Source organism: Babylonia areolata, chromosome 30 (assembly GCF_041734735.1).
Source record: "Babylonia areolata isolate BAREFJ2019XMU chromosome 30, ASM4173473v1, whole genome shotgun sequence".
NCBI classification, from domain to species: domain Eukaryota; kingdom Metazoa; phylum Mollusca; class Gastropoda; order Neogastropoda; family Buccinidae; genus Babylonia; species Babylonia areolata.
The window spans coordinates 11,525,575-11,545,919 of NC_134905.1; the positions used below are offsets into that span (position 1 = coordinate 11,525,575).

The 20,345-nt window shown below is 38.1% G+C and overlaps 1 protein-coding gene across 3 annotated transcripts in view; it reads right to left on the reverse strand.

Moving 5' to 3' along the window:
• LOC143275205 (run domain Beclin-1-interacting and cysteine-rich domain-containing protein-like) overlaps positions 1-20,345 on the reverse strand; it is a 152,198-nt gene that overhangs the window by 36,994 nt on the left and 94,859 nt on the right. For all 3 annotated transcript variants that reach the window (XM_076579178.1, XM_076579181.1, XM_076579179.1), the window contains exons 11-15: positions 18,003-18,050; positions 11,779-11,856; positions 7,462-7,519; positions 6,441-6,567; positions 4,287-4,364 (exon numbers count right to left, since the gene is read on the reverse strand). In XM_076579178.1, coding sequence (XP_076435293.1) covers positions 4,287-4,364; positions 6,441-6,567; positions 7,462-7,519; positions 11,779-11,856; positions 18,003-18,050 — 389 coding nt within the window. The remainder of the gene's footprint in view (positions 1-4,286; positions 4,365-6,440; positions 6,568-7,461; positions 7,520-11,778; positions 11,857-18,002; positions 18,051-20,345) is intronic.

Here is a 20,345-nt window from a genome sequence, read left to right on the forward strand (position 1 = left end):
TCAGAGCTCAGGTTCCCCAAGTGTGGAACTCCCTTCCTTCACCTCTTAGAAATTCCTCTGATCGACATTCCTTTAAGTCAGATCTGAAAACTTACCTTTTCCGTAAGCATTTTTGTTCTGGGCGGAATGGTTAAACCAAGGTATGTTTGTTGGCAAGTATCTTTGTGCTAGCATTTTTACAGTCCTGTTTTAATGCATTGTGAATTTTATGTAGTTTTGGTCTTAGATGTGATGTCATTTTTTCTATCTGGTTATTTTTAATGGGCATGTGTGTGTGTGTGTGTGTGTGTGTGTGTGTGTGTGTGTGTGTGTGTGTCTGTGTGTGTGTGTAGTAGTCTTCAGTTTAGCGTCTTTCCACTTGAAGTGATATTAGACGAAGAAAAAAACAACCTGTGGGGGTAGGGGTTGTGGGAGGGGGGTGGGGGTAAAAGTGTGTGTATGTGTGGAGGGTGAATAGGGAGAGACAACGCTAGAGAAAATGGAAACGTTATAAACGCCAACATCAAACAACTATAACAAATGTCCTATTGGACTACGCAGCAAACCTTTTGCAACAACAAATAACATATTGGAATTGTTAATAACACATTCAAAAGAACTTTTGGTGAAGTCTGGCAAAAAACATTTTAGATTCTGACATTCGAATATTATATGGTTGCTAGATATATGTTCTCCACATATGCATCTGACATCTTTGCTGAACTTAGTTATAAAAGCGTTCAGTTTTATCCTGTTTGATAATGTATGAATCTGCCTTAATCTTATTGAATTACTGTATGTATCTGACTGATTGATAGTTCCCGGTTGTTGAACATTAATTACACTATGGTTAAAAGTTTTGCCGTTTTCCTGGTATAATTCTCTGACTTTGTCCCACGATGTTTTTTCTAGTATTCGATAACCCTCTTGTACAGACAGAGGCACATCAAGTTCTATGGTTCCCTGTTCGTTTTTTTGCACCTTTTCTTGCAGCCCTGTCAGCCCATTCATTGTATAGAATACCGAGATGTGAAGGAACCCAGCGAAACGTAATATGTGTTCCTTTCAAGCTTAAAAGATGTAAAATGTGGCTGATTTCTATTATGATTTTGGATTTGTTCTTACAATTTGATGAGTTTAAAGCACATAATACAGATTTGGAATCAACGCAAAACAAGACTTGTAGAAGGCAAATTGGAAGATCAAGAATATGATTTAGAGCCATAAGAACAGCAATAAGTTCAGCAGTGAATATTGAACGATTTTTACCAATATAGTATTATCTTTCCGTTTTCAGTTTTGGTATAGTGAAAGCTGAACTTGACTATAAACATATACTAGATATATATAATCTGTGTGTGTGTGTGTGTGTGCGCGTGTGCGTGTGCGTGTGCATGTGTGTGTGCACGCGCGCGTGTGCGTGCATGCATGCGTGCGTGTGCGCGTGCGTGCATGCATGTGTTTGTGAGGTTACAATGCTCTGGTATGCGTGTGTAAGTATGTAGGCATGTTAGTGTGTCCGAACAGAATTCTATGTTAGAAAATAAGAAATATTCTAATTCTTATGCAATTTTGTTTTTAGTACAGTTGATATTTGATGTCAGTGCGTGTGTGTCTGTAAGGGAGGGACATTTATATAATCTGTGTGTGTGTGTGTGTGTGTGTGTGTGTGTGTGTGTGTGTGTGTGAGTGTGTGATCTATAAAATGCATTTTGTTTTAATCTACACATTATTTATTTCATAGCTTTTATAATCTTTAGTGTGCTTTTGCATTCATATGAACGCACTGGATGTTTTCCATTGTCAGATAGCGGTTGGTATGTTTTTTAAGGCATGTTTATAGTCAACTATGATGTAAGGTGCTTTGAGCAGCATTGGTGCTGGATATCGCGCCATAGAAAAACTATGTATTATTATCATCATATTCCTAAACCGACATTTTACAACAATTCAAGACCAAGAAGTTGACATTCATACTCTATTTCTCATTGATTTCATCTAACATTAAGAAATATCCATTATTATTTATAAAACGAGCAATACATTTCCTTCTGTATCCAACTTTTATACATGAATATATTTTTTCATACTTTTTTCATTTTGACAACAGGTTCAGCAAGGAGCTCCGTTTTTTTTTTGGTTTTACATTATCACAAAAATGTTTATAAGCTTTGAATGTATTGGTCCAAACTTTATTGCTTGAGTCACCTTTCAATGTGTAATTGGGACCATATTTATTAATAGTGGTTAAAAGGGATATAATTCAATACAAATAGTGCCTAGCTGCTTCAATTCTTTTTTTCAGCCACATAATTTCTAATGCCTCAATATCTCTTTATATCAGGTATATTTAGGCCTCCATTCTTTATACTGTTTACAGATGTTTTCCTGTTAATTTTGCCTTGTTTTTCCTGCCAGATAAATCTGAGACACATGTTCTGGGGATTACTTACAAAGTTGTCTGGTGGGTAAGATCCAAAGGCAAAGTAGTGTGTGTCAGAAGAAAAAACTTAAGTACACAACCTTGTGATTATAATCTGGGTCAAACAGTAGGTTAAAAAATCTAAAACTCAAGTTCAGCTGCAGACATTAAACAAATTGTTAAACAAGATAAATGTCAACCATTTCCTTGATATCATTTTCCCCCTTTTATTTCGCTGCATACTTTATAGTATTCGGCAAATAAAAGTTGTTCTGTGATCCACAGTTATGGAGACAAAGGCTGATTGATATGTGAATAATTCTTGATGCTTCAACCAGGCCAATGCAAACATATATATTCTTTTTAATGTCATGTTAATGCTTCCTTTGGTGAATATCATATACTGATTGTTCATTTAATCATCTATAGTCTGTTCATCTAAGATGATGATATTAGACTGAAAATAAACTATATACTGACTGCACGCTAGTGTTTGTGCGGAAGGGAGAAATAATAATCAAGACCGCAACTGTCATGTTGAATATTTGCCAAAATGTATTGTGTTAGTCACTGCAATTGTAAGAGATACACAAACTTAAACAGAGGATTTCCATTTACAGAAGAAAAGAAAATACCTCCTAAATCTTGTTTATTTACACATATAACTTTGTTTTAGAACTGCTCCAGTTTGGAGTGATTACAAAATATTGTTCTGGCATATTATCCATATATTGAGTTGTTTCCCTTCTGCTAATCTAACATTGTATTGTAAAAGATTACAACACTGTGGTGTGATTGCTTCGAAAATATGGGAGCATTGATTATAATTAATAATTCTTTTCTTAAATTCTGTTTGGCTGTGGCCAGTTATGTGTGTGTGTCCTGACCTGAGTGACTGGGTTAGTCCTTGGGTGCTGTCCAGGCAGTATGACATCTGTCTACATATACCTGTGTTGTGCATTTGAGACCAGCATGTATTCCAGATGGACAAGGAAGCTTTATATTCAAGAAAAAGTAACTGCTACATTTATTTTTTATTTTTTACTGCATTCTTCTGAAAGACATCACATAATTATCATTATCATCATTATCACTAATTTTTTTTCTTTTCCCAAATTTGAATTAATGTGTGTGTGTGTGTGTGTGTGTGTGTGCGCGCGCGCGTGCGCGTGTGTGTGCGTGTCTGTGTGGATATGTTACATGTGCATCAGGGGGTGTGAAAGTAGAATGGTTTAGTTTATTTTGAACCGTGGACATTATGGCAAAGACGGAGTGAAGGGATGACCTTCAGTAAAGCACAGATTAAGACGCCTGGAAGAATAACCCACTAGGTTTCATCAAGTGACAGAAAAGAATATTTGTGTGTGTGTGTGTGTGTTTGTGCTCAGACTGAAACTGTCCTCAGTGACAAAGTGTTAACTGACTCTTCTTTTGTTTTGTGTGCAACTATACTGCCTTTGTTTTGTTTTGTGTGTACAATTGCCGGAATGTTTCTGTTTGCAAGTGGGCAATGTGTGGCTGAATTTAATTTTGTGAATAAATCTATAATTGTTGTGATCTGAGTGTAGTCTGTTGTATTTGTGTGTCTAAGCAGTAGTGTAGGAAGGTGAGTGTGGGAACTGGGTTTTGTTTGTTTTTTGTTTTTTGTTTTTTTTACTTCTGCTTTAGTGAGTGGGACAACAACAAACATCAAGTGTTCTAGTTTAAGCTTTCCTATCTGAACACAGAAAGCTGTTGTTAAAATTCTTTCAAAAATGAATAACAACAAAAACAATACAACAGATGATGTTCTGAATTATCATTTAAACAGGGGAACACAGACAGAAAACCACTACAGAGCCACCCAGTGATGTTCAAGGTTTTTGCATCCCTCTGCTTCACTGACCTGATTCCCAGCTTGCATCAAGTCTGCGTTTTCTCCATCGTAAGGAGAGATGGGATAGGAGTCAGGCAGAGGAAGTAGCTGTAACAAAACAAACAGAATGCAGACTTCACTCACATAATACTGTGTGTGGGCGTTCAGTCTTCTTGGTCATGTCAAAGTCACAGCCTGTTTCCTAACATAAAGCAGTAACTGGTCCAGTTTCTTCTTTTTATGTGTTTTTTGTGGTGCAACTCCCCTGTTCATTGATATGTATGAGTGGCCTTTTACATGCATTGACTGCTTTTACCATGATATGAAAGCGGCCATACTCTTTCAGGGGTGCGCATGCTTGGTATGTTCTTGCTTCTGATGGGCGCAATAACCAAGCGGTTAAAGCATTGGCCTTTCAATCTGAGGGTCTTGGGTTTGAATCCTGGTCACAACTTCTGCTAAGCTGACCCACCAAATGCTGACATGGATTACAGGATCTTTAATGTGGATATTTGATCTTCTGCATGTGTATACACATGAGGGAGGTGTAGGCACAAGCAGGTCTGCACATATGCTGACCTGGGACACTGGAAAAATCTCCATCCTTTACCCACCAGGCGTTCTTACTGAGACTCGAACCTGGGACCCTCTGACTGAAAGTCCAACATTTTAACCACTTGACTGTTGCACCCATGACTGGGCTTGTTTCAAGATTTCATTTCCTTTCCCTCCTTTTGTGAGGAATGGAGGATTACATATACAGGCCTCCATCAGTCAGTGGTAACCAAGGATAAAACCTAGTTCATGTCTGGTACAGCGCTGCCTGTGGCTGAACAGGCTGATGTGCCAATGACAGTCTCTGTCACACAAGTCTCACCCATGGATTGACTCTGTGCTATCTAAACTGCAGCGTTCCTATGGAGGATTACACATAAGTGAAACAAAAGAACTTAGTAAGCATGACAATCACCATAAACAAATTGCAACAGTGGCATTCATGTGTTGAAAGCAAAGTAGAACTAAAGTATAGTCACAGTTCAAAATACATACACATATTCAAAGCATACTAAAAAATATATATATAAGTGCCTCACAATATCATGAGAAAAGTAACAATAAAACTATCTCTTACTTATGTATGAGGGGCATGCCTTTGCCAAAGCATCAGTTACAGTCTTTGTGTGCTGTTCAATATTTAATATTTGTAGCCTCAGTTCCATTTCCAGTAGTAGCACACATGCGTACATGTGTGTGGTAAATGTATAATGTATGTAAATATGTGCATGAGCATGTGTGTGAGCGTGTATATGTATTTGTATTTGTATTTCTTTTTATCACAACAGATTTCTCTGTGTGAAATTCGGGCTGCTCTACCCAGGGAGAGCGCGTCGCTACACTACAGCGCAAATTTGTAAGCACATAATGATGTGTGTGCTTTGTGAGTGAGTTTAAATGAGGGTTTTATGTGGGGTCTACTGTATGTGTCTGAAGTGAGTGTGCAAATTCAGTGCCGGAGTGCAAAACTGTTCACAGGTAGGTACATGTACATTGTGAAATACACTCCAGGATGCTACACTGCGAGTGTCTGTGTTGCAGACAGATACACATAATCATCTGTGTGCTGCTTCAGGACTGACTTGACCTTACCAGCTGAGATATAATCATCTTAGTCTTGATCACAGATATATAAAAAAAATATATATATATATATATAATTTCTTGGTATGCTGTCTTCAAAACTATTATTAGAATCTCTACACTGGTGTTACTGTCCCTGCAGGTAGTATTATCTATTGGTGATGTTTGTTTTTGCTGCCCCATCTTCTGCACCATTTTAGAGGCATTACTCCCATGCTGCTCACCACAAGTCGCCCAAACACAACCTTACCCAGATTCGTCTGCCAATCTCAGCACTGGCAGTCCACAGGGAACTATTGGCGTCAGGTCTCAAGGAGGCCATGCACCAGTGGAGACACAACACTCACTGTAGTGCCTGTTATTTCTTGGTGTTGTCGGCTGTTGTGATGTGGACAGGAACAAACTAGTGGGGTTATTGTCACAGAGACTTCTCAAACCACACACCTCTTCTTCCCATCATTACACACTTCTGACACAGTAAAGCAAAAGAACACACCTACAACAGAGAAACAAAACAACACACAACACAGAGGGGACATCACTCACGGCTTGTGGAGCATCTGTTTCAGAGACCAGCCAATCCAGTTCAGAGGCCTTGGGAAGTCGCTTCTCCGAAAACTGGCTGAGAAGCGACAATGCAATGGCCTCTGCTGAGAAGTTGGACTTTTCTGCCCTGTCAGCCAAGAGAAACATCAGTTGAAAACTTTCTTAAATTTTACCATATATATTTTTTTGTTTGGGGTGTGGGGTAGGGGGGGCATCTCAGCGCAGTTTCATTATGCTGCTCACTCTGAGACACCTGTACACAACCAGGTTTATCTGCCACAGTCTCAGCATCGGCAGTCCAAGAAGAGCTATTGATGTTACTGTTCTGAAGTGCCTCTTCTAATTCAGCATAAGCAGGATAGTAAATACCACCTACTAAGCTTCCTACTAACTGTTTTCATCATTTACTTGCGTAGCTAGACTGAGTATGCATCCCCCAAGAAATAAGATTATCACTACATCCGTCCAATTACAGTCCCCAGCCATGAATCTGCCTTTATTTTCATCTCTTCCAGTTTCAGTTTCAAGAAGGAATCAAAGCTCCAGACTGACTCATACTGCTACATCACATCTGCTCTCTCGCCATGTGTTTATACTTAGTGTTTCTCTAGGAACTTCACTAAAAAAAGTCACCTGTGCTGGTCAGGCAGAATCAGCCTTTTCTCTCATATGAGGACACAAACCAACAGATAAGCCTGCCTGCTTACTCATCCGTCAGTCCGACGGGAGACTCCATCATCTCTGGACATAGATTCTGCATCACAATGTTAAACATATATGACTTCAGCATTGGTTGGTCTAGTATTCAAGGTCACTGCTCTGAACAGTGATATGAATAGTAATTTAGCCACAGACCACACAACTTTTAATCAGGACAGTTCCTCCAAAAACACATATTCTGTGTCAACCCATCTTCTTTCCTTAACACAGAAAACACATTCTGGGTGTTCATATTTTTACATACTACCAACAGACTTTGCTGGGTACAGGTACACAATCTTTCTGCATACATACTACTCACGTTTGTCTGTCTGCTGCTCTGTTTTCCACTGTCAGATTACTCTTCCTCAGCTCTGCATCTGTAAAGACAAAAGAATCAATCAGTATTGTGACACAGTGGCTGATAACAGATACACACAGATTGTCCTTGAGTTGATAACTGTGTAATATGTGTGAATTCCACAACTGTGATGAACTGTCAAATGTTGACCGTGTTCTGAAATAATGAACTGGTATATTTCCTTTCATTTACAGAAAATAACCTTTATAAGGAAAAAAAACCCTGCACATTATGCTCAAGGTTTATAAAGGATATTAGAAGACACTGGTAAAACTGCATAATCAATTAACACAGCAACTTGTGTCAAGTATGCAATAAGACGCAGGCAGCATCACACATGATGCTTCTTTTGTCGCTGTTGTTTACACTTGCAAAAGCTTCAAACATGTCTATTTTCCCCTTTCATTTCTCTTTCAGACAGACAGAGGGGATTTTTCATAGTGATTTTCTGGTGTGTTTTGTATTTATTTGTATTTGTATTTCTTTTTCTCACAACAGATTTCTCCCCAGGGAGAACACGTCACCATACTACAGCGCCACCCATTTTTTTGTATTTTTTCCTGTGTGCAGTTTTATTTGTTTTTCCTATCGAAGTGGATTTTTCTACAGAATTTTGCCAGGAAGAACTCTTTTGCTGCCGTGGGTTCTTTTACGTGCGCTAAGTGCATGCTGCACACGGGACCTCGGTTTATCATCTCATCCAAAATGTCAGAAATCATAATTTACTGTCTGCCAAGTTTACATTACAGTATAATTGCAGGGGGATGGTAAATATAGGTCATTTTCCCTTCTTTGGGCCCTGTAAATAACTTTTGGGGGTATATGAGCTTGAAACGGCACAAAATCCACATCTTTCAATGCACAGTTAATTTCTTTGTGTCCACAGAAAGAAATTAGAATGAGTTATTCCACGAATGACATTAAAATTGGATTAGTGTCGTAATAGCTTGTCACATTATCAAATACTTCCAGTGTACTGAAAATGCTCAAAAGCCAGCAACCTGATCACTGGATGAAGGACTTCTTTATCAGCATGAGGTAACTGCTGGCATAATTAGGCACTATATTAGAATAGATTATGTTATAATATGTAGTATTGCATTTAATCAGTCTAATTTACATGGTTTATGTTCCAGCCAACCACAAGGGCCACATTGTCAATGAAGCAGGGTGGTTTTTTCCTTTCTTTTTCCAATGTATTTTGATGAAAGAAATCACACTATCAATTTCACAGGGTTTTTTGTGGTTTGAATGCGGGGGAGTATACATATATTGACTGCTTTTCCTTCTTAAAACTATACAGATGAAGTCTGGCGTATACCTGGTTGCAATGCCAATAGTACCAGAATAATGAATGTAATTCATTTTCTTTGTGTTAAACATATAATTTAGAAGCATGGACACACAAATTCTGCATCATTCACAACAAAACCAACTTCGAGACAGACATAAGATTAGTAACAAAACAAAGCTCAGACCGAGAAATATGAAATTTGATGTTTTCACAAAACCCGTACAAAGTTTGAAGGTTACACAAAGTTTGCAAAGAGACTGGGTGATGCATTATACATATTTCACTTTAAAAAAAACATCAGACATGTTCTTAAATGCAAACAGTGAAACACTGACATAAGGACAGAAAACCTATGAGGAGGAGGATACCATAGCCAGACCATTAACTCCCAGGAAAAAGACGACTTGCACTGAAAGCTTTTATTCTTTTTCCAAGAGATTGCTGCATCATGTGTGACAAAGCGAGGAATGCAACCCAATTTCTAAAGACCATAGCTCTCAAACTGTGAAAAGTGCGGCAAAATTGCTGAAAACTCGATCAGAGAGGGAGCTTCTCTGACCAAGGGAATTATGATCGTCTAAATACATGACTTATATTTTGTGGCATGGGAAGAACACTACTACACAATCTTTCGGAAGGGATTTCAATCTGAGGCATGTGGACAGACATGGAAGAACAGACAAATTATTTACAAAAGGAAGCCCACTAGCATGCTTTTAACCTTATGTGCGAGTAAATGGAAAGAGCATAACTGGTGATGATAATGTAATGCGTGTATCAATGCTGAGAGGCATATCATGCATGCAAGAGAAACACCCACTGTTTCACAATCCAAACCACAGGACTGACCATTCTGGGTGCAAAAACTGGATTTGCAGCTCCAAATCACCGGAGTGAGTTACTGTACTCATCAGACACACACAGGCCAAACCATTACAAGTGCTTTTGTTGCTTCTGCATCAGAGGACAGAAAGTTGGAAGAGGCAGCACTCACTCTCCGCTGTCTCATTCAGAGTGACAGAGAAGCTCAAGTGAGTCACTGCCCCCTAGCAATGGTGTATTTTTTGACTGAATAGCAAAGGCTCTTGGTTCTGCAAAGGACTATATGAAATGTGTTCTACATGTGACTAGAAAGAAAAAATGCTCATGAAAGGAAATACAGAATCACTACCTGTTTCGCGAGACACGTGTTATGCTTTCACAAGTGGAAATGCCAAAGCACATCGTTCTGGGCACTGCAATCTGCCATCTAACAGGAAGTGCTAAACTTGTCAGCATACATATTCTTAATCACTTTGGCCACACTGCATTCTCACAATTATGTCCTTAAACTTGGAACTACAGTCTGCTACAGTGGACTTCAAAGTATCAGCTTGCTGCTAGAAACCATCTCTCCCAATAACGTGATTCCTCACCCCTGCAGACAATACTGATTTACAGGAAACGGGATTTGGATCTGGCACATAGCACTGCCATACTAAGAAGTGGCAAGAAACTCTGAAAACCAGGCCCTGACACCGGTACTCAGTGACACATATCATTCATTGACACACCTTCTAAGCCTTCAGTATTAGCCCCCAGAGCTCCAGCCATGTTTCACAAACAGTATCTATCTATCTATAGATCTATCTATCTATCTATTTATCTATTAGTTGTACATTTGTTTTGTTTGTTCCATTTTAGTTTTTGGTTGGTGATTCTTCTTTACCCCATCTTGTGCCATGTGCAGGGCATTACCCTGCAAACCCTGATCCTGGATATGCAGTAACATCCAGTAGTTGTAGTATTAACTTCACTCAACATCTTTTTGTATATGTGACATCTGATGAGTTTCACCCAGGCTTGTTCTATTCCATCATTCTCCAATCACCAGCAGTCCACAGAAAGAACAATGTTAGGTTATTATGAGACCAGCCATCAGTGGAGATCCTGCCATGCTTCTGAGTCACTTCAGTGAGTGACGTTCCATTTTTTCTGCAATGTCAGTCATCCCATTTGAAACAACAGCACACTCAACTCCGGGCAGAAGCCCACCAGCACTTGGAAAAATCCTATGGATATGGTAGTGATACGGTTAAATCCCATGGATATGGCAGTAATGGGGTTAAATCTCATGTAAAGACAGTGATAGGGCTAAGGGTTGAATACCATGGATATGTTAGTGATGGGGTTAAATACATTGGATCTGGCAGCGATGGGGTTAAATCCCACATATGGGGTTAAATCTCATCATGGATATGGCCATGATGAGGTTAAATCCCATGGATATGGCAGCGATGGAGTTAAATCTCACAGATATGGCAGATGGGATTCCGCATGATCATTTCCAATGCAGGGTAGCCTTTGGGGAGACTTGGCGGTCAGTACACAGCTAGTGCTCTGAAAGCCACTTATTTCACCCAACTATGTCAGAAATAAAACATTAACTTAGGCTCCAAAGAATATCTTTTTTTATTTTTTATATATACTTTTTCATTTTAAGGGAGTGTTGACAAACACATGGAAATTACAACACTGGCATATATACTTTTTAAATGAACAGGTATGACAGACTGCAAAGAGAATTGTGATAAAGAAAAGAAGCTAAGAAAACCAAAGAAGTGAAATATTAAGTTCAAGATGTAAAATGGGGGACAAATGGAAAGTGGAGCGTATTGCACAAATAGACAACATTCTGACAAATGGAGACTGGAGAGTATTATCCAAAAGTACAGAACATTCTGACAAATGGAGACTGGAGAGTATTATCCAAAAGTACAGAACATTCTGACAAATGAAGACTGGAGAGTATTATCCAAAAGTACAGAACATTCTGACAAATGGAGACTGGAGAGTATTATCCAAAAGTACAGAACATTCTGACAAATGAAGACTGGAGAGTATAATCCACAAGTATGAAACATTCTGAATGAAGACTGGAGAATATTATCCACAAGTATACAACACTCTCAATGCGGTGATCAGATGTGTCCACTCCCACTGACCTGAATACAGAGAGGCCATGGACAAGGAAAGCCCTGAACTCTTCAGTTTGGCAAGGTTGGATGTCTCACTCCCTGAGACTGAAAACAAAGTTATGAAAAAACATCAACAAAAGAACTAGGCCCTTTGGAATGTTGGATTCACACTCATGGAAAATTACCTCCAAAATGTACGAGGTGCGTGTGTGTGTGCGTGCGTGCGTGTGTGAGTGAGTGAGAGAGTGAGTGAGTGTGAGTGTGTATGTGTGAGTGTGTGGAGAGAAAGAGTGCAGGGTGTGAAAACAATTACATCATCATCAGTTGAAAAGAGGAGAGTGTGGGTTTGTGAAGAAAAATGGTATCAAAACCTAAAACCATTTGTTAACAATAGAATTAACCCTTTCAGCCCTTTAGGGTCTTCTGTGTGTGCAGGCGTCCCAGTCTGGCAGGCTTTGGCCCAGCTGCATCAACAGGGATTGGTTCTTCACTTCAGTTTATGGCAAATGCTCAACCAATAGCTACCAAACTTTATATAATGACTGATGTATAATTTTGACATAAATTGGTAAGGTTTCAAGAAAAGAGATGCAATATTTTATTTATAACTTTAAATCCAAAAACAAATGGTAAATATTTCAGCTCTTGTTTTACAAAGTTTAGCTATTAACTCTCATGTACAGACCAGTCATTGATTTGAATTATATGAAACTTTGCTGCCTAGAAGAGCAATCATATTGTAATAAGTGTGCCAAATTTGACAGCTATTAATTGCTTATTTCAAAAGTTATAGTGAAATGTTTGATGTACCCCACAGATCTACATTAACTCAGCAGAGCCTCTGCAAAGAGGAGGAAAGAAAGAAAAAGGAAATACATTACAAAAACAATAACAACCCTTAACTACTTGAACAAGTACCACCAAATTTTACTGCCGTTGGTGTTGTTGACTTTCACTGTCTGTTTCTTCATGAAAATGTGTGACAGTATCAGCATATCAACGATCCTTGCCAAGCCCAATCCTTGAGCTTGTTCTGATGCCTGTCGATGTTGTGGGCTATCTTCTTGATTCAAATGTCTGCCACTTTGTCCAGACCAGTTGCTAATTTCATCTCCATCACCTTCCCAAGAATCATCAGATGAATTCCAAATCAAATCGTCTTGAACTGCCTCTAATTTGCTGCCAGTGTCCATCATCATTTCACTGAGCACTTCTTGTGTAGTAAGCCTTTTACATTGTGCCAGAAAACCCGATAAAATACTACACGAACTATTCGAATTTTGGAATGAAACTTCACGTGCCTGTGAGGAAGAAAGTTATATTTTGGAGTGAAACTTCACATGCCTATGAGGAAGAAATTTCAAGTTACTTCCCTTCCTTTGCAGTTTAATGCATAATAGCGAGCTGCCAAACTGGTGTAAGTGAACAGGTTTCTTCGCCCAACTGCTATTCAGGCTCAGGGTTGAATAAGTTAGAACCAGCGAATTGTGTGTGTGTGTGTGTGTGTGTGTGTGTGTGTGTGTGTAAAAGAAAAAAAATTAAAAAATAAAAAAATAAATAAAATAATGATTTAAGTGCTCTCCCCTTGCCTGGAAATTTTGAGGGTTCACAGATAATAAATCTCTGCAAATTCTGTACAAAAACTATAGGAGATACATAAGCAAAGTAAACAGTTTTGTGAAGGAAAATTATCATTCATTTTAATTGTAGATAACTATTCAGGCATTTCAAGCCAAGTGATAGCAATAAGTTTTGTGCATCAAAAAAGTCTATTTCCATCTCCACAGAATGACATCCAAAAAGAAAATAAGCAAAATACAACTGGAAATAACATGCTTATTGTCAGATTATGCATCAATCATGTTCTCAGAAACTGAGCAGTCAAGCTTTTTTTATGCCAAAGAGTGTCCTCCCTTTAGACAGGGAAGCTCTCTGATGATGCTTACTCCCTCCAGTATGCAAATGAGCCAACAGAGTGTCCGCTGTGCATTTTGTCTGACAGCTCCATCATGAAGTTGGTCAACTGATCAGTGACAAAAATAAAAATATGTGATTCCAGTCCATTGTTGGTCAACCCTGGGTTTCATGAAAATCATGGATTACTGAATGTTATCCAGTTCCTGCTAGATGAGCACCAAGAAAGATAGTTTGCTGACTATCTTGACCACACACTCTCTGGCTGGTCTTCGACCTATCATCTCACACCACTCCTCTCTCTCTCTTCTCCTCATCTTCTCAAATTATGCAAAGTACTGCACCCTTATTGTCAGTCATTGTTACCCACTCAGAACTGATGTCTGAGAGAACAAAGGGACAGGACAAAGCATCAAATATTGCTGTCAGTTTCATCACTGTCATTGTCATCACCTTTGAGTTCAAACCAAACACCAGACAAGATACATACATCTCTCAATGTTGTTATCATACATAATCATCTGCACATCCTGCAAAGTTGCCTAAATCCAATGATTGGGACCACTGTTTTTCAACGCCCTTTTTGCATGAGACGCAAACCCACTTTTCAAACGTGCTCAACATAGTCTGGTTAGCAAAACAATTATCTAGAAGAAAGGGGTCCTCCATTTAAATTGCATGTTTATGATCCAGAGACGTTAAAATAACCGTTCGGATTCTGTTGTGTTCATTGTACCAAACTCCGATGATGGAAAAATGTGAACAGATGCAGCACATCAGCTGATGTCTTACAGGCATTATGACAATATTTTGTGAAGGACATGAACTGACATCTTATATATAGGCACTGAACAGGTTTAAGTTATAATACCATTTCTCTTCACACACACCCAAATGATGATCAAGATGATGGTGTTGATTCTCCCCATACTGACCAAAGAGGAGGATGGTGACAACTAAAATGTAAGCCAAAAACATTACACTCCAGCAGCATTCCTTCCCTTCAGTTCCTGTAAGTCTGATAGCTTTACATTCACAAACTCCATTACAAAAATAAAATCTGCAGACACTCGTCACAGGCCAAGGTGTATCAACTGCAGGTAAGTGGATTCCATCTAAAATACGCCACTACTATCAGGCAAGTCAATCCCATCAATAATACACCACCATTATCTGACAAATGGACCCCATCCATAATACATCATCATTATTGGGCAAGTCGATCCCATCTAAAATATACCATTAGGATTGAGTGGACTCTGGACTGAACACTATGACATGCGTCCTTCATACAAAAAAATTAAGTCTGTAATAAAGCAAAGGTTGAGAGATATATATATGCTGACCTGGAGTGCAGAAATAAATTAAAATGAATTGTATTATAACTAAGAATATACAAAGAAAATTTTCAGTTTGAAAAATATATTACAATTCTCCCAGATAATTACAGAACTACAGTTATGAAGTTTAAAACTCTCAATCACAATTTACCCATCCAGGAAGGAAGATTCTTATGTGCTGACAGAAATGAGAGGGTTTGTAGAAACTGTAATTCAGGTAAATTGGGAGACGAATTCCATTACGTCTTTAAATGCTCATTCTTTTCAGACACCAGAAAAGCATTCTTAAAACCATTTTATTGTAAACCACCGAACACACTGAAATTCAGTATACTCTTTAATTCCCCGAAGAAAAAAGTGTTGTTGAAGCTGGTACAATTTTTGAAAAATTATTACAGAATCTGTGCGATAATTTTGATGTTCTTATTCTTTTTTCTTATGTCAGGGTAACAGTACTAAATGCTTCAGGTAATATATTTCCTATGTGTATGTAGGTTTTTTTGTTTTTGTTGTTGGTGGTTTTTGACTCACTTGTGTAAACAAAGTGAGTCTATGTTTTAACCCGGTGTTCGGTTGTCTGTGTGTGTGTGTGTGTGTGTGTGTGTGTGTGTGTGTCTGTGTCTGTGTGTCCATGGTAAACATTAACATTGCCATTTTCTGTGCAAATACTTTGTCAGTTGACACCAAATTAGGCATAAAAATAGGAAAAATTCAGTTCTTTCCAGTCATCTTGTTTAAAACAATATTGCACCTCTGGGATGGGCACAAATTTTTTTTTAAAAAGAAGCCAAATTATATGCAAAGTGCATTTACTGTTATATTTATATTTTTTGTATTCTCTAAACTTGGCACTTTGATCTGATATTCTGACACAACAACAAGAGCAGTCATTATCATTTTTTGTTCAAACAGGAACTTCTTTTGCTAAGCATGGTAGTTATATTTATTTTGCAAACGTTTTGGTGCAGATAGTAAAAAAAGGGAAATGAATCTGTAATTAATGCTAGGGGACTTAATTTGCTTTAAACTGATCTTTCTCATCTTAAACATTAAATTTTGAAATTATACTCAATACATAAAAAGCTTGTGTGTTTTACTCTCAGTGTACAAGGCTTTCACTATGTTCATTCACCCAAGTGGTCTTTTTTGGAAAATACTAAAATCAATATGACGAGTGGACTTTATAGATCTATTGGCTGAGCCCTGAAGGTCATGGGCAAAAATCAGTTGCGTACACATATTTATACACATTCAAAGCGCGTGCTCATATTCTTTGCGAACGCGAACGACACCATTTTGTTTCAAGTTGTTGACCTGCCCATTCAATCCTATATTCAATCGACAATACACGATAACATGTGATGGAAAGTTGGAGAAGGAGACCGTTAAATATTTATTCAGAGAAAGATTTGTGAACGCCTCATCACTTACTGGATTATGCCCCAAACTGCCATAAAAATATCCGCAGAATCAGTCAGAATTCACAGTTAAAAATAATAAACCATGAGAGTTAATACCCTTGAATTGATGAAATGTAAAAATTTCCAGTCTAGACTTTTCTCAAAAGTCATTTTCACTTCTTAAGACGTTTAGAAGTCGTGTTATTAGTTTAACAAAATACTCAATTTTCATATCAACTTTAAAACTTTTAAACTAGAATGAACATAAAAGAGAAATTGAATCGACCATGTCAACCGGGTGTAACTAACTGAAACTTGTACATCTATCTAGATCCAGAGAAAACGGCTAAATGTTGCAGTGTGACTGTGGCGATAGCCACGTCTCCTTTACCGCAGACTTAAAAAGAATTTTTAATTGCCCTTAAAGATTTTTTGAATGCCCAAGATACACCAGAATAATATGATTTAAACAGCGTTCTCACCGCGAATACCGCAATCGATTTATTGCCCTTTAAAAAAAGCATGTTTAAATATTATATTTTTGAGTGTCAGTTACGGAGCCACTATAGTGTAATGGGTAAAACAGTTTCTTCTCACCCAAACATGCGGAGTTCGAATCTACCTTTAGGACTTTTTTTTTTCTTTTTCTTTTAACCTGAAGTTTTATAATAACAAATACAGAACACATTTTAACGATTCGATTTTTTTTATAAGTGTATCACAAGTGAGTCTTGAAGGCCTTGCCTCTCTTGTTTTTGTTTGTTTTTGTTTTGTTTTGTTTTCTCCTTATATTGAATTCTGATTGTTTACTTGCGTTTGAGCATGTGGGCCCTGCAGGTTTTCTTTTCCTAGGGTTCCACTGTGTAGGGTTTCTTGGATTAAAAATGATTTTGAACCTTTTGAACCTTTGGCAAATGGATCCCATCAATAGAACACCACCACTATCACATAAGTGGATTCCATCAATAATACACCATCACTATCAGACTAGTGGATTCCATCAATAATACACCATCACTATCAGACTAGTGGATTCCATCAATAATACACCATCACTATCAGACTAGTGGATTCCATCAATAATACACCATCACTACCAGACAAGTAGATTCCATCAAAAATATACAAGCACTATAAGGCAAGCAGATCCAATCTAAAACACACCTCTAATATTAGACAAGTAGATACCATCTAAATCACACCACCACTATCAGGTGAAATTCAGGCACCCACTCTGATTAAGACTGCAGTGACCAGCACATAGGGGCAGAGACTGAGAGAAAAAATAGCATGCATGTGAATACTGCTGATGCACCTAGTATCACCTCTTGTTTTTACCCATGCAACAATGTGTGTGTGCATATGTATATTTCAATCTGTTTGTGAAATGCACCTGCAGCCAGCTGCATTGCTCGGACGGAAGAGCCTAGTATGGTCGTAACCCGCTACTAACTGTGTGTAGTATTGAACTGACCAATGGCACAGATGGCATTTAGTCATGTGTAACTGTCAAAAAGTAAGAAGCAAGCAATGCAACTGGCACCTGGAGCCCTATTTACAGATCAGGCACTAAATAAATTCACTTTCTCATACTTACAGGTCAGCTCAATCTGATCGTCAGCATCATCGCTCTGATCCGACAAGTCTGAAAGAGAAAATACTTTTGTTTACTACTTCCAACAATGAAACTTTTCATGGAATTTTTTTTTTTCCAAAAAGGAGGGAACAGTTTATTTATCAAAACAATCTTTTATCATCTGAAGCATTGATTTCCAAACAGAATCAATAATGTGATCTGATCATCGAAAGTGCACGAGTTTTGATACAGGTGACAAACTCAACAACTTTATCATGGAGAAAATGAACTAATCATTTGACACATTTCAGAAACTTGTTTCACCTGTTCCCTGCCTTGGGATGTTGGACTAACATCCCTTTTGTTGCACTGTTGTATGTCTACAGGACAAGACTCTCATGTCCAATTTTCATCAGCAATTCATGGATGATAGTTAAAGGGAAATGACCTACTTTGTTTTTCCTTGTCTTCTAGAAATGTTTTAACTCTCTCCGGATGAAGGAATGCTCACGCATTCCTACACAAAACGTATTCGGATTCAGACGAAGGAATGGGATAGCATTCTCCGAAAGTAAAATTCCATCATGCACTGTACACGTGATTTTGTGATTAGCCAAGCAGAGTGCACTATTCTGGGTCACTCCACAATCGAACAGTATGATTGGTCAGCCTGGCATGTGTGGCCTGTCTCGCACACACACTGACCAGTCATCTGCTCGCGTGCCAGCCTGTTAGCAAAGCGGGCTCTTCTCAGATTGTTGTGAAGCGAACAAGGCAGTGACGGCAACGTTTTAGGGTTGCCGAAGTACTTGAAATGCTACAAACTGAAGGGTCAGACATTGAAGAGGTGGATGATGATGAAGAAGAAAGCGAATGTAATGCAGAAAGTAAGCATGGGTATGGTGATTCGGGGTGAAAAATTGGCAGTATTTTCTACATATGGCAAAACTGTAAAAATAAGATGAGAAATTTTTATATATATATATATATATATATATATATATATATATGTAATAGCTCAACATGTAATAAACCAGTTCTGAAAGTTTCATTTTCTTACACAGTATTTGTATTTTTTGCAATTTTTTTTCCAAACCCTTACAAATGGGCCGTCTGTGGGGAAAAGCAAGGGAGAAAACTTGTCGTCCCGAGTGAGTTATGACTGTTCATATCCCTTGGACATGTAAGGTCTGTACTGGATGCCTCATAGACAGTGGGGCATACCAAAGTCACTTGTATACATGGTCAAAATTATGTTGTCTAGCAAAGATCCATCTTGGCTCATTTTTCAAAGGTTTACAGCCTTAAAAGTGGCTAAGCAAATACTTAAAGATCTTGACAATGGGGCATAAAACATGGAAAACATGTGTAGTGGTGAGGGTAGGTGAATCAGATACACAAATGGTGTATGATGATTAATCACAAACCATTTCGTGACAGAGAGTGAAAGTGACGGTGATGCAATTTTTGTGCCTGAGACTGGTTAGTCTTTGTAACATGCCAAGAGTAAAGTAACAGTGAATATGAACCAGTTGCCAGTACAAGTACTGTCACTGTACATGTGTAAATGAAGTGAACTGGAAAGTCATGAAGAGTAAAGACTGCCTGAAAGATGGAAATGGGTCAGTCTCCAGAACTCGTTGGTCTCTCAGTCTGAATCAATATACATATGTTTACAATGATTATTCAAATGTTTAGCATGTTATCAGGATTGCAAATGAATAAAGAAATAGCTGCAACAATCTTGTGCGAATCTGTTTTGTTCTTGTGTCTCAAATGTGTTGAAAATGACTAAAAACATCCAAAATTTTGGCACCATTTTGTGACACGGCAATGTGTCTGAAACTGAAGTGGTCAGAAACAAACAAGTAGAAACCTTATCAAAATCCAGTCCATACAGATCTTATCTATATTTATTTCTTGTTCTAATAAAACACCTTTCATCAATAAAAACGGTATATTTAGTTAGAAATATTATGCAAAAGACCCGCGCGACAGCTGTTAACAACCCATTCCACTTGACATATTTTTCATTTATGCAAAGGCATGGACATGAATACACAACACGTTCTTCACTTGCAACAGGTGGTCAACACATCTATCTCCGACAGCACATACACTCATTTTCTGGTTAAAATGTCTGTTCAACTATTCAAATGCGATCAAAGTTGCATATCAATTTGGGGTTCTGGTTTTCTGTTACTTATGAATATGTAAACATCCCAATGAAAATAAACATGTAAACAAGATTATAATTATTTTCACGTAAATTGTGTAGATGCAACACGGGAAAGCATAAATCTGTTTGACAAACACCCTTCAATCTTGTGTGTTTGAATACAGCATCTGAGAAGGTGGTGTTTC